The sequence below is a fragment of the Nansenia antarctica genome (assembly GCF_963989245.1).
Source record: "Nansenia antarctica genome assembly, chromosome: 6".
In the NCBI taxonomy this organism is placed as follows: domain Eukaryota; kingdom Metazoa; phylum Chordata; class Actinopteri; order Argentiniformes; family Microstomatidae; genus Nansenia; species Nansenia antarctica.
This window is the reverse complement of record NC_137676.1, coordinates 47,326,924-47,342,898: the sequence shown is the minus strand read 5'-3', so window position 1 is coordinate 47,342,898 and position 15,975 is coordinate 47,326,924. Positions and strand designations below refer to the sequence as shown.

Sequence of the window (15,975 nt, the reverse complement as noted above, 5' to 3'; positions counted from 1 at the left end):
TATCACACGCTCAAAGTGTTATTTCTAACAAAATAGGCTATTAAGGGTGGGCTTTACAATCAGTCTCTTGCGTAATGTCAAATTGATAATTATGTGGACTGGGAGTATGGATTGTCAATAATTGCTGTTGTTGATCTGGCTGGCTCCTATTGTGGCTGTGCTGTAGTCTGTTTGTAGTTGACACACACACACACACACACCTGCTCCCTCCTGGAGCCTGCCAAGGCTCACCCGGGCAGAACGAGTGGTACAACGTGCCATGCTGCAGTGCTGGCTACTTGCCCCACTCACACTAGGGGGAGCAGCGGTGCACTGGACACACAATCTACTTTAGAACCACAAACATATTACAAACTCCCGTTCACAACTTTCCCAGAACTGTCCGTTTGCGTCAGTGGTTACCAGGTTTTTTACTGGCTGCGTTGTGTCCTGTGAGTGAGCTATGGAGATTTAGTGCGCTGTAAGTTGGCAGTGAAAACTCACAGACAATTGGATATGATTTATGAGAGAGATCATACCTAATAATAAACAACAATGCAATTATGTAATACTGAAGACATGACATGACATTATAAGAGAATAAACCCTAAAAAAAGGTTTTAAGATATTTGTTTTATGATTCATGGAAAGTAATACGCTTATGTGAAAATGTATTTATTGACATATTAACATCCCTTTGACGCCTGATTGACAACCTTTTCCCTCTATGCTGTATTGGTCTCGTTTCTTTCAGAGATCTGTTGGACAGAGACACCTTCTCCAAATCCGATCCATGTAAGTATGTAACACTTTTCACAGTTAAACATACAGTTAGGTCCATATATATTTGGACACAGACAGAATTTTTGTTATTTTAGCTGTTTACCAAAACATCTTCAAGTTACAGTTATATAATGAATATGGGCTTAAAGTGCAGACTCTCAGCTTTAAGGTAAGGGTATTCACATCCAAATTGAAGGAAGGGTTTAGGAATTACAGCTCTTTAACATGGAGCTCCCTCTTTTTCAAGGGACCAAAAGTAATTGGACAATTGACTCAAAAGCTGTTTCATAGGCCAGTGTGGGCTATTCCTTCATTATTTCTTTATCAATTAAGCAGGTAAAAGGTCTGAGTTGATTCCAAGTGTGGCATTTGCATTTGGAAGCTGTAGCTGTATACGCACAACATGCAGTCAACGGACCTCTCAATGCAAGTGAAACAGGCCATCCTTACGCTGCAAAAACAAACAAGAAATCCATCAGAGAGAGAGCGTGAACATTAGTAGTGGCCAAATTAACTGTTTGGTACATTCTGGGGGGAAAATAATGCACTGGTGAGCTCGGCACCACAAAAACATCTGGATGTCCATGGAAGACAAGAGTGGTGGATGATCACAGGATCCTTTACATGGTAAAGAAAAACCCCTTCACAACATCCAGCCAAGTGAAGAACAGTCTCCAGGAGGTAGGCATATCATTATCCAAGTGTACCATAAAGGGAAGACTTCACACAAACAAATACAGAGGGTTCACCACAAGGTGCAAGCCATTCATAAGCCTCAAGAATAGAAAGGCCAGATTAGACTTTGCCAAAAAAACATCTAAAAAAGCCAGCCCTATTCTGGAACAGCATTCTTTGGACAGATTAAACTAAGATCAACCTGTATCAGAATGATGGGAAGAAAAAAGTATGGAGAAGGCTTGGAATGGCTCATGATCCGATGCATACCACATCATCTGTAAAAAAATTGTGGAGGTAGTGTGATGACATGGACATGCATGGCTTCCAACGGCACTGGGTCATTTTATTTATGATTATGTTAATTTGTCCAATTACTTTTGAGCTCCTGAAAATAGGGGACTGTGTATAAAAATGGTTGCAATTCCTAAACGTTTCATACAATATTTATGTTCAACCCCTTGAATTAAAGCTGAAAGTCTGCACTTCAATTACATCTCAATTGTTTCATTTCACATCCATTGTGGTGGCATACAGAGCCAACATTATGGAAATTGTGTCACTGTCCAAATACTTCCGGACCTAACTGTATATTACAACATATATTAAACATATACAGTATATTACATTAAACATATATTACATTCAATTAAAAGGTGTTAGATAGTTTACATCTTGCATGTTTAAAGACCACAATGCAATTTATCTTGAAAAAGGTGTGGCAAAAAACACAAAAGGAGAAAATGACTCCACTTAGAATATGATATATTCACAACTCTTCTTTTTCTCTTTCTTTTTCTCCACTTTTTCTACTTTCACTGACCTTAACTGTTATTTCGTTTCCTCTTCTATTTCAAAGTGTTCCCTCAATAACCTCATATCATTTGCACAGTAATGACAGCTTTTCCTCACAGCTACATAAAGTACCGGTAATACCGTCATTTATACTAAACGCAGCCTTTTGAATACATAGGGCTTCTTTTTGTGAGCCACTGCAGTACCAACCCTGGGTCTCTGAAGGGCCCTACTAAGCATTTCTATGGTAACCCCCCTGAGGGATAGAGAATTGAGGTGACATTTGACATAATAGGGACAGCGTTCAGGCTTTGTGTGTGCACAGTATAAATGACTGAGGATGTCACAGTCCATCTTAATATGTATTCCACCCAGTATGAGATGAACCTTGGGGTATGTGACAGGCCATGTCTCTCATACCTGCCTCTGCTCTCTTTGAAGTCAGGAAATCATATAAAGATCTGGGGGATCCCACGTTTTAGAGATGATCATTTTGATTATGCAATCACAATTGCACAGTTGGAGCCTTCGATCATCCTTAGTATGTCATTTCTCACCTATGGAGTTAATACTACGGTCTGATTCTGTGCAGAGAGCAGCCATGACAGTATACTATTGTGCATTCATGGTGAAGCATTTTAGTGATGAACAGGATGAAGGAAATAACATTATTTGCTGAGGTGAAATGCTTAATTTGGTTTTATTAGAAATGTCATGGCCACTTAGATTGTACCTCTGTTACTCTGCGCTCTATTTTTCTCTCTCTCTCTCTCTCTCCGTCCCTTTCTCTCTCTCTCTCTTTCTCTCTTTCTCCAGTGGTTGTCCTGTACACCCAGGGTATGGAAACCAAACAGTGGAGGGAGGTAAGAACACAACAGTCTCATCATCAGCACAATGTAGTCAGCAGCTCTCTGTCCCTGTCCCTCTGTTCCTGTTTCTCTGCAGGTAAATGCTGGTGCAGTCAATCACTCTCTATTGATTGCCCTGTGAATATTCATATGTTGGCTCAGGGCATGTTTTAGCTTTGAACGATTGGCCATTAAGGCAATTGCTACATGTATCGAAAAAGATTAGCATCAGCTTCAGAATCTCTCTTACTGCCAGAGATCTTTTTCAAGCCATCAAATCTTTTTTATTGTTATTCATTTTGTTTTACATTTTTCAATCAGCTTTGAAATTAGTAAATAGAATTCAAGTTCTATTAGATACTATTGCTTGTGTAATTTTTAGACATAATTTTAATTTATTTCCCTGCCCCTACCCTCCCCTAATTGGACATGAAAAGAAAATAATAATTCTACTTCTACCTCCTTTACAGCTATTTAGCATTCCATCTATAGGCTTTTTATTATTGTGTCACAGCTATGCAATAGTCAAACTAATGCTGTACAGAGGTTGTGAGAATGTTATTTCTGAAATGCTGGAGCTCTGCAGCTTTTGCAATGTTGGATTAACATTATTATTTTATAGTGTTGGTTAGCGTTATAGAATTATTTAAGTATCTAAATATAAAATCAAAAGTCTGACTCTTTTCAAATTGCATAGGAAAAGGTATTTAATCATCTTTTGCAAAGGGAAAACAGTTTACAAGCATGACAGACAGAATCTATCAGTGAAATCCTTCTCAGAAAAGTCAAGACACAGGGAAAACATGGGTTTTATAAACAGTAATAGTCCCTCCCTTAGGTAATAGCCAAAACCAATCACAGGCACTTCCTGTATGAGGAGGGGCTGGCTGTGATGCAATTTTAGAAAAGGTTAGGGGGGAATTGACCCCCACATTCTCCTAGAGACACAAAGGTGAAAAAGGAACACAAAGGCCACAAACTGGTCTGGTCTAGTTTCAGAGCACTGGGCCTAGGGAAAACAAAGGCCCAGAACTGCTCTAGATTGCTCAGTCTCTCTAGATGCAGGTTTAAGAGAAAAGAGAGCAATTAGGTATTTGTAATCATTTAAATGTGTCTGTTGTCTGGCCACAGCCAAGTCTCAAGCAGAGGAACTGGTTTTCATTGTATAAGAAGGAAATCAGTTTCTATAGACTGGGGTTGTTATGGCGCTTTTCCATTGACCAGACCGGTTCGGCGCGGCACGTATTTGAAAAGTTCGGCTCGGTTCGGGTAGGATACGTTTTCCATTATACACAACATACCTGGAACGAGCAGGGACAGTAGGAGGAGTTAAGTGTCCTAAGAGCACTTCACTTTAATAAGTGCCGGTATACAGCTCAACGGGGGGAAATGCGCTAAGAATTATGTCAAAATGCAGCGCTATCCTGCACAAATCAGCCTTAAAACATGTAACGTTAGATACGTTAGACAGGGAGCGATGTATTTCTACGGAAAGGCTGTGCTTGATGCTCTCATTGGACTGACGCCGGGGCTCATACAATCTCCGTGTTTGTTATAGATACGATTGCTGTGGTGTCTTGCTGGTAGTCAAATATATTTATTTATACAGCATATGGATGTTACGTGCCTGTTACTTGCCGCTTTCAGTTCTAGTAGATCTAGTAGATCTAGTAGATTGCGCAACCAGGGAAATGCCGACATGTGTTAAAGGGAGCAAGACGCGAATCTACCGGCATTTGGCTCATGAGTGAACGGCGAAAATGTCTGGACGGCTTGGGAAATGCCGACATGTGTTAAAGGGAGCAAGACGCGAATCTACCGGCATTTGGCTCATGAGTGAACGGCGAAAATGTCTGGACAGCTTGGGATTCCATGGAAATTATAGGGAACTATGTGTGAAAGAGGCTTAAATGTTGAAATAACAGTAATACCATGTTCATTGATAAAATTACATAAAGGATGAAAAGGGGAGATGGCAGTTTTAGAAGGGGGATGATGAAGCGCGCTGGACTGAGGAACATAATAATAATCGCCATAATAGCGATTTCTTTGTTATGCTTGTTGTAAATAAAAGTTCTATGATGCATTGAAATGACATTAAACTAAGATAATAAGATGGTTATCATAATTTTTAAAATCTTTATTAATAAGTTATTACAGAAACAGTAAGTGACATTTTCCGAGAGCGAACTCTGTTGTGGTATTTAAAAATGGCGGTTAGCGATGAACTCTATGAACATGGGATGACGATTTCCATTGACCAATCAACGGTCTGCAGCGTCACACGTCACACACAGCCTGGCAAAAAAGTACCAAAAGTACCCCTCTCGAACTGGAACTAAAAACGGCACAGGTACTAGGGCCAGGTACGGCTCGGCCCGGTAGTGGAAAAGTGCCAATAGTGTTTTGATTTCACTCAGACAGTCTGACTGTCTATTTACTCTTGTGAATTCAGTCTTAAAGGTAAGTAAATGTTCTTATCAATAAATAAAATGTCTTATCAGGCATATTATTCCACCACACTAGTCATACGTTGGTTGGAATGAATTAACAGTTTTAGACTTTTATGACTTTTTATTAGATTTTTATGTAATTGTATATATTTTTAAAAAGGTTGTCATTTGATGCTCATCATCTAACTTTGCTACATGATTTCACATGGGTAGAAAATGAATGATTTCTTGGCAGTCGACAGTCAGACGATCTCACAGTTGAAAATAATAATCAGAATGAATTGCTTCAATACTGTGCGCTATAAGTCAGTGATTTCCTTGAACCCGAGAAGGCAAATCTCTTGCTCTTACCTGAGAGAAGTATCTCTCTCCTCTCGCAGCATATGGCTGTGATGCTTCCTCTCCCTGTGATCAGGTAACCTGCCACCTACTAACACCTAACAAGCTCAGGATGCACTAAATCTCTCTTTTTAATATGATATGGGATGTGTATTTGGTGCAGGGTAGATGGCTTTGTGAGTGAGAGAAGCAAGCTGTGCAGAATTGATAAAAACTAAGTGGTGGTGTTGGCCCTTCTCTCGTAATGTGTTTTTGTCCTCCCCTGAGTAGATACGGTCGGAGCACTCCTCGCTGTGCCACCGACCGTCTGTAATCCAATTACTCTTCTGTGGGAGCTACTCTCCTCTCGGCTGTCTCTCCTAGCCTTCTCCACTCCTCTTCCGTCTAGTTACCCTTTGCAGCAATTACCATGAATAATGAATAATCCAATGGTTACATTCTTATTTAACCTCCTGATTGCAATAAGGTGTGCTTTTTGGTTAATTATGAGAGAGTACCTCTATGTCTTGTATTTCACTCCTTCCCATTATCAAATATGTATGGTAGGCCATGCTCTTCCTTTCAGACCTAATACGTGAAGGTGGATATATCATTACTTTCCTCTAATAAATGGTCCACTCTTAGCATGTTGAGGCTACTGTAGATTAATAAATAATGTCCTATGCACTCCTTAAGGTTACAAAATCTGACCTTTTCACTTCCAGACTAATTCCCCCCCCAGGCATAGAGATCACATTACCTTTATTTGAATTCTCACCATGTACTCTAGTTAAGGTTCCAGGTATGGCAAGGCTGTGCACAGCCCGAGTCTGTGCTTAGAGATCCCCTAGGGTTGACAGGCAATAGTAGTGCTTGGCTGCCCCTGGCTTACTGTAGCTTCCTTACTGTGCACACCCAGGAAAGGCTGTGGATGTGAGTGCCTGTCATTTCCTCATAGATTCTTTGCTCTGGATCACACTTTTTTCCTTTTGTATAGATTGCCGTCTTCGCTCAGACCAAAATGAATGTGATATTGGCTTCCTGCCACCACTGATCTACAGGTCTTGTTCTTGAGAGAGAGAGAGAGAGAGAGAGAGAGAGAGAGAGAGAGAGAGAGAGAGAGAGAGAGAGAGAGAGAGAGAGAGAGAGAGAGAGAGAGAGAGAGAGAGAGAGAGAGAGAGAGAGAGAGAGAGAGTTAGAGTGAGTTAGAGTTGTTTCATAGTCTTGGATACTAATAACTCACTGTCATATTTCATGACAATCAACACACATGAACAAACCCGGTCACACAGAATACATGCCTTACATGGCTTTTCTTTTCAAATGTCTAAAAATGTCTAAAAATGACTGCCATTCTCACTTGGGGGCATATACTGTCTTGGGCCAGTGTAAGTTGTCCCACTACTGTTTATGGAACCACAGCTTTGTTAGCCTTCCTTGTCAGACAGCACTATAATCCTGCTGTTTCATCTCCTCATTAAGACCTAACTCTGCAATTATTAATTTACTTTATCAGTATATGGTAACACTTTCTACCCGGATCATTTATTCATGCATCTCAAAGTTGGGCCTCTGACCATGAATTATTCATTGTGGACACAATTTGCTGTGAGAACAAAGCTCTCTCTCCCTCTGCCTCCCCCCCCCACCCCTCTCTCTCTGTTGATCTGCTTTTCAGCAGGGCACAGCATCAGTGCCCCTAACACTAGGTCCTCTCACTCACACGTCTTTATAAACACCTTCCTGTTTTCCTGTTATTGCGGTTGAGAAGCAGACAGTACACCCATCCTGTGGCGTTTGGGGTCCCTTGCGTACCAGCAAGTGTAGCTGTTATGTTATGACAATGGTGTAGTGGCCTCTTTGTCTACTCTGAGAGGAAGAAGGGAATGCCACAGGAGCGGCACGACAAAGTTAATGTGGTAATAATTAACAAGGCGTAATTAGATTTCCTGTTCACTTTATTAGACAGGCACGCTCACTACAAACAGCGAAGCTTTAGAGAGGGACTTCGTCAGCCATTACACTGGATGTGTCATTATTGACCTCCGCTAATCAAATCTATGTTTATCTGCTGCTGTGTGACCACAGGGCTGTGGAGAGAGCGAGAGAGGAAAGTACGTTTTCTCTGTGAGAAGTCGAACTCTCTGATAAGAGTTTCTGATTCTCTCTCCCCCCTCTCTCTAATCCCTTATCTTTCTCCTCTCTTTTCCTCTTTCTCTCTCTGTTCTGATCTAGTTTGGAAGAACAGAGGTGATCGACAACACACTAAATCCAGACTTCATCAGGAAGTACATCCTGGACTACTTTTTTGAGGAGAAGCAGAACCTGCGCTTTGACGTGTAAGTTATTCTGTTTGATCCTGCCCTCAGAGGACACAGCGGGGTGTGTGTTTCAGATGTGCCACACCTCTACACTCGGAACCCTTCATTCTCTCTCTCACTCCCCTTTACCCCTCATCATCTCCTCCCTACCCACCACCTTCACTCTCTCCTGTGCAATTATTCATTGCTGCACTGTCTTGATTTATTAGGAGTAAGATTGGTTGTATAAGAGTGACACATACATATTTCATATGGGGGTTATATCCTCAATCTTCACACTCCTAAGCAAAGCAAATGTCTGAAGCCGAGTCCCATAATGATTATACTGTCCACCATCCTCCTCCCTCGTTCTCCTAGTGAATAGCCCCTCTCTTCTTTAGAAAAGCCCTATCAGTGCACAGGGCAGAGAGGTGAGACTTCATTAAGAGCCCTTTGAGAAAAGAGACAGGATCATTTCCTTAGCTACCTCATCACCCTCCAACTCAACAGGAGAGAAATTATGTTTAAAAAAAAAAAAAAAAAGCCTCTGCCTGATTAAAAATGTATACAGTATATATAATATAATTTTTCTTTTAAGCATAAATAGACCGATGCCCTGGTGGACTTCTAACCAGGATCGGCTGAATGTCTCATAGGATTCACAGCGACTTAATGACTTCATCTGGTTCAACTCATGATATTGAGATAGGGGAGTTGGTACTGTACCTCCTCATAATTAGTGTGACACTATTGTTTCTATAGCGAAGCTCAGAGCAAGGGCATATTCAAGTTGAATTACTTTCACCCAAAGTTGTTTTGCAGCTTCTAGAGACTTTGGTTTGTGAACTCCATTGTCTCAAGTGAGTGACAGAGGGGCTTACACAATGGTTAAATGAATAGACACAATTCATGAACTGTAGAATAACTAATTAATGGTCATAGGATAAGTCTGTTTTAATAAAAATTATGGTTTATGTGTGTTTCACTTTAATTAGCTTTGCTTGATCAGGCTCAAACACACAACTTTTACACTTAAATAGCAATAACTTTCTGGAGTTGGCCTTATGAGGTGCTTTCCATACTGTATTTAATCAGTCATTGGCCCACTTTATAGACTACATGCTCAAAGAGTCAATCCAAGTCCAACCTGTAGTCAGGCCACACATTGTTTTGTTTTGTCAGCTCACTGTATCTCTGTTTCTTGTAATTTCAGATTTGATGTTGATTCAAAAAGTCCAGATCTGGCAAAGCATGTAAGTAGAAAGTTTACATGTGCCCATACTATATCAAGTGCTATACTATACTTTGCCTATCAACCACTATGAATGGAATAATTTACTGCTCAAATGCATGGCATTCCTATTTTGGTTTTATGCAAATCAGAATTTGTGTCATCCAAATGCTCACATATATTGGTTCCATGTGGTCAATATTGCTATATATTTGCCCGTCTCATCTGTACATATTAGTAGCTCCCATGGAATTACAATATCTGTGTTTGGTGCATACTTATTGAAATATGAACTGAAGCATTGTCATTTGTCATACTGTACCAAGCACATTTTCACCACATATTGTGAGATGCTCTTACACTGCAAGGGATGATGTATTTCACTACTAATATTACGAGGAATGTACTCTCAGGTATAATGTAATGAAGACAAATGTTGTTTTGCAGAGAATGCTTTGATAAACAAATCGGTTTTTTCACACATACGATGGCAACATTTTTGCAGTCAATGATTTGCATATTGCCTGAATATTCATTATTATTTCTATATTTGCCATGATTAATCTTGTTTTATGATTTTTATACTGTTCAACTATGTATCTTGCTAGCACTCTATTTTTTTCTCACCCTCTCTCCCCCCCATCTCTCTTGCATTGTTTTACGACGTTCCTGTATTTGAGTCTTGTGCCTTCTGTTCCATGATGTGCTCTGTTATGTCAATGCTGCTGCCTGGTTTCCCCTTCCTCCTCCTCTGGAAGCCCGACCACAACGTACGTGTCTGCCTCCTCTTCTGTCTCCAACTTTTTCACTGTATAATGCTTAACAAGCTGCTTAGCTCCTCATCCACCCCTCCCCCTCCCTCTCCCCACACACACCTGACTCCTTTCCACCTCTCCTTTTTTTACATTTCCTCCCACATAGGACTTCCTGGGTCAGGTGTTCTGTACCCTGGGGGAGATCGTGGGCTCACCTGCCAGTCGACTGGAGAAGCCTCTGGGGTGAGTGGAGCTATAAACTAACCAAATTGCTTTATACTCACAGTTAGATAAACCTAATAGGCCTAACATTTAGACAAAATAAAACTCTAACTTGAACAGGAAATGTCTGTTACCATAGAGTTGAACAGTCACTCATGTCGCCAAATTATTCATGGTAGGTGCTTGACTTCCTCCACGTCTCCCAGTAAATAATGAGAGTTCCATTGACACTAACAGGTTCTATAATATAGGACGTAATTTGGCGTTTGGTGCATATTATGCACTGCTATTTGAGACATGATGTGGCTGCGCATTGAATTTCATGCATTCAAGTTGTACAATGATAAACATGTCAACCATCTGTGGAGTGCATTATGTGGACAGATTAGACGAGTGTGATGGGGATGTGTAATTGAACACGACCGGGGGCTTCCTCATTGCAATTACTGTCATTAGTGAAGCGATATGCAATGTAGAGTGGCTGGATGTCAGCAGGAGACACCCGCTCATAGACGGGTGCTGCGCACAGCAGCACAATCAACGCCTTTCACTCCCACAGGGAGCAATGAAGACTGCCACTGACGTCCACATGAGTGACTCTGTGAAGAGTGTGTGTGACTCTGAGAAGTGTGTGTGCGTGTGTTTGTGTGTGTGGTTTTTGTGTGTGTGATTCTGTGAAGTGTGTGTTTGCCTGTACTCCCCCTGCAGCAGATGGGTTTGTCCAAAACTACAGAACTTCAGCTGTGCAGCTCTGAGCCTTGCCAGAAAGCGCTGATAGTGGATTAGAGCTTGGTGCCCTTCAGTGTTGAATAGGAGGATCTGGAGGAGTTGTTTACCAATATGATATAAACTAGGCTTTATGCCTGTGTACAGTATCTGCCTCAGAGACTGGGGCAAAGGGCCCAAAACAGCTGTGATTAACACAATTCTCAAAGTTTCACAGTTTCAGGGCACCTTGATTGAGGTGGAAACATGGTAGTGGTGGGATGCCAGAAACAGCTGGTGATGATGAGAATAGTTGGGTTATTAGATGTGTCTTTTTTGTACTGTGTGGGATTATAAGCAACACCTGAGTTGCTAGAAAATTCTTCCTCTGAACCTCTGACTGGAGACCTTTATAATATTATAATAATATATGCCATTTAGCTGACACTTTTTCCAAAGCAACTCACGTTGAGGTGCGTGCATGCATTTTTCAGTATATATGGTCCCAGTGGGAATCAAACACATAACCAAAGCATTGTTAGCACCATGCTCTACCAACTTTAAAAATATATACAATTCATTCAAAATCATAAACCAACCATCCTCCCCCACAGTTATAAAGGGTTAGGGCTCCACAAGCACTTTCTCAAATGTCTCCTTCCCCACACACATCCTTATCCCCACACCCCTTCTCACCAGAGCCTTAAACACATCCCACACATCCACCACCCTCTTTTCATAATCCTCCACAACATCCTCCTTCACTGTCTGCACTCCACCATTGGCCTCTCTGACACTGTCCTCAACTGGTTCACCTCATACCTCACTGGCAGAACTGAGCACGTCACCCTGGGAAAGGCTAAATCCCTCACCCACAACGTCACCTGCGGTGTCCCCCAAGGTTCGGTGCTGGGCCCCACCTTGTTCACACTATACATGCTCCCCCTTGGCCGTGTCATCCGTAGGCATGGAATGTCATTCCATTGCTATGCGGATGACACACAGCTCTATCTCAGAGTCAACCCCACCTCCTCTGCACCCCTGCCACTATCCACACTAACCACCTGCCTGGAGGAGATAGAGGCGTGGATGAAGCTCAACTTCCTACAGCTGAACAGCTCCAAGACTGAAGCCATCCTAGTCGGATGTCATCCACCATCACCAGCATCACCTTCTCTGGCCAGAACATTCCCCTCTCCACATCTGTCACCAACCTGGGCGTCAAAATGGACCCTCACCTCACCTACGAGACCCACATCAAACACCTGTGCAAGACGTCCTTCTACCGCCTGAGGAACATCGGCAAACTCCGTCCCGCACTCACTCTGGCTGATGCAGAGAAGCTCGTCCACGCCTTTGTCTCCTCCAGGCTGGACTACTGCAATTAGTAGTATTAGTATTCCTAGTGACTGCCTCCAGAAACTTCAATACATCCAGAACAGCGCTGCTAGGATCCTGATGAGGGTGCGCAAATATGATCGCATCACGCCCATCCTCAAATCACTTCACTGGCTCCCCGTCTCCCTCAGAATTTAATTCAAGGTCTCCCTCCTCACCCACCAGTGCATTCACGGAACTGCCCCCCCCCCCCCTACCTCAAGGAACTCCTCCATACCCCTCAGATCTCCTCACGCACCCTCCGTTCTACTGCCACCAACCTCCTCAAGACCCCCAGGACCAAGCTCCGCACCATGGGGGATCGGGCTTTCTGCTCGGCTGCTCCCAGGCTGTGGAATGCTCTTCCTGACCACCTAAGGGCACCACAGTCTGTGGATGCTTTTAAACAAGGCCTTAAAACCTACCTTTTTTATAGAGCCTTTTATTAGCCTTTTTTAAATTTAAAATGAAATTAGAAATAAAATGTATTATTATTATTATTATTATTATAATGAGCCACATTCCTTCTCACACATACCTCCCGTAACTCAATACATAATTCAACAAATGTACATTACACCCCTTCTTCTTTCCCACCACCCCAAACAACCACAGCTACTTCCAATCCATCTCCTCCACATACCCTCCTTCCCAGTTCCGACTAATCAGCTCTTTCATCTTCTCCATATATAACCCCAGTCTCCCACACTCCACATATTGGTGCATAAATGTCTCCGCTGCTTCCCCACATACATCACACATCCTATCAACATTTGCATCAAACTTACTTAAATTACATTGCTAAATATCATATTATGCCTCAATTTAAAAAAACATCTCCTCACATTCTATGGAGTTCCACTTCACCTTCAAGTTCTCCCACCCCCTTCCCACCCTCATCTCTGGAAATACTCTCCCCCATACTTTCTCTGAAGCCGGCCTCCTCACTGTCCCATTCCTCAGTATTCTATATATCATCCTTGTCTTCACACCTCCCATTTTAATTTTGACCCCTCACCTATAAAGAACTCACACCTCTCTTCTCTCCCCTTCCTCGTCCACTTCCCTATCCACCATTGCCCTCCACTCCACTGGCATCCCTTCTTTAATCCTTTTTAACATATTCCTCACTGCCCCCTCCCACATCTCATCTCCCATTTCCCTTACTGCATCCACCACCACCATTGTAGGCATAAATCCCGGTACAAATGCATACACCAAATCCCTCACCTTTCCCAACCCAGCCCTCATCATTACCCTGTCATACAAGTCCTTCCCCTCATACCTTATCCTTGGGTTTAAAAACACTGGTTGCTCCCACACCTGTCTCACATTTTCAAGACACCCATGGTAGAAACTCTCCCCACGCCTCCAAAACTTCCCTACTACTACTACCCTGTAGAAAGGTGCTACTCCCCCCAACATATCCCTCATCTTCATATACACACCACTTTCCCCACACCCTCCACACTTACTGATTGCCTCAGCCAGGAATATTTCCTGTGCATACTCTCCATCCCCATACACATACATCCTTTTCCCTCTCATAGCCTTCTTTTTCACCTCCAGAATCATCAACCCCAACCCTCCATCCTTACATTCCTTCTCTAATACCCCCCATACAATATTTACCCCTTTCCCCTCCCATACAAACTCATTCACCATCCTCTCAACCTCCCTAACCACTCTCTCCGGCACATCCAGCACACTCATTACATACACACATTTTGACATCAAGAGAGCATTGACTACCACCACCTTCCCTCTAAGCCTCAGCCTTCTCAACCTCCATAACCTTCTTAACGTCTTCCTAACCTTCCCCAATATCCCTTCCCACTCCATGTCCCTACCTTTTTTGGACTCTATATCTAGATGTATTCTTTATTTTAGATGTATTTATTTTAACACTCTTAAGTAATCCTTCCTTTCCCTCAACCCGAACTCAACCCTAACCCATCTCCCTCTTCCCTCTCCACACCTATATACATATATCTCCTATATACAAATATCTCCGACTTCTCTACCTTTGCCCCAGATGCCCTACCATACTCTTACACTCTCCATTACCTCCCTCACGCTTTCTCTGTCCCTCACTGTCACGGTTGTGTCATCCGCATACTGGCTTAACACATTCACCCTACTTCCCGGCAAACTGATCGCTCTAATCCCTGTGTTCTGTGCTACATATGATGCTAAAGTCTCTGATGACAGTGAGTATAGCAAAGCTGATAGCGGACACTCCTGCCTTACAGACCTCACTAACCTAAAACTATCTGTAAGAATCCCATTCACCTTCACGCAGCTCCTAGCCTCACTATACATCCTCCTCACCCACCCTATCATCTGATCTCCAAAACCAAATCTCTCTAGCGCTCTATATAAATACCCATGATCCACCCTATCAAACGCTTTATTCAAATCTAGACTAACCACTGTCCCCCTCCACTAACTTTCACGTGCTCTATCACATCCCTAATACTGCATACTGTGTCCACTATACATGTACAGTATCTCTGCCCGGTATACTATAAGCCTGTGTCTTCCCTACAACTTTCCCTATCACCCGCTTCATCCTATTTGCTAACACCCTTGCTAAAATCCTATAATCTGTGTTCAACATTGAGAGAGGTCTGTAATTCTCTAACTCCCCCCTACTCCCTTTATTCTTATCCACCATTCTCACTACCCCCATTGCCATTTCTCCTCGTTCCTCCACCCATGTGAACACTTTCAATAATATTGGCCCCAGCAACTCTCTAAACTCCTCATTGAACTCACTCACCATCTCATCTAACCCAGGACTCTTATTCTTTTTCAATCCCTTTATTGCTTCCTCTATCTCTCTCTATTGTATTGTCCCTATTGTTTCCCTATTTATCACACATTTCCATATCTTCCTTTTCTATCTTCATCCTAACTGTTCCTAACACCTCTTCTAAGCTCTCTTCATCCACCTCCTCTCTCCTAAATAAATCCTCATAAAAGCTTTGTACCCTCTCTACTATTGCTACAAAATCACAGATTTTTTCTCCCTTCTCCCCCTCTAATTCTGCTATAGAGTTTCTACTCTGTTTCACCTTCTCTAACCCTAAAAAAAAAACCTGTACATTTCTCCCCCTCCAAAGCATACATCGCCCTATTCCTAACAATCGCCCCTTTGCATTTCTTCTCCTCAAACTCCTTCACATCTTCCCTAGCCTTAACATACCTCCCCACATCATATCCTACCTCCTCCTCTAATCTATCCACCTCCCTCCTCAATTCCTCTCTCAACCTCCTCTCCCTCTCCCTCTCTATTCTATTCCTATTCCTACCATATCTCATACTAATCTTCCTAATCTCCCCCTTTAAATGTTCCCACCATCTCCCTGTATCCTTCTCATACATACTCCTCTCCTTCTCTCTCATCACACAACTTTCCACCTCCCTCCTATATTTCTCCTCCTTTACAACATCTGCAGTCAAACACCACACTCCTCCCCCCCTCCTTTCAACCCCCACACACACTCTAACACTGCATGATCACTCTGGGTA

General features: G+C 42.4%; 1 protein-coding gene across 1 annotated transcript in view; it reads left to right on the top strand.

Moving 5' to 3' along the window:
• cpne5a (copine Va) overlaps positions 1–15,975 on the top strand; it is a gene marked incomplete at both ends in the record, with an annotated part of 88,358 nt that overhangs the window by 15,086 nt on the left and 57,297 nt on the right. The window contains 5 exons of the mRNA XM_080533912.1: positions 734–774; positions 3,049–3,095; positions 8,087–8,190; positions 9,365–9,404; positions 10,304–10,380. Coding sequence (XP_080390038.1) covers positions 734–774; positions 3,049–3,095; positions 8,087–8,190; positions 9,365–9,404; positions 10,304–10,380 — 309 coding nt within the window. The remainder of the gene's footprint in view (positions 1–733; positions 775–3,048; positions 3,096–8,086; positions 8,191–9,364; positions 9,405–10,303; positions 10,381–15,975) is intronic.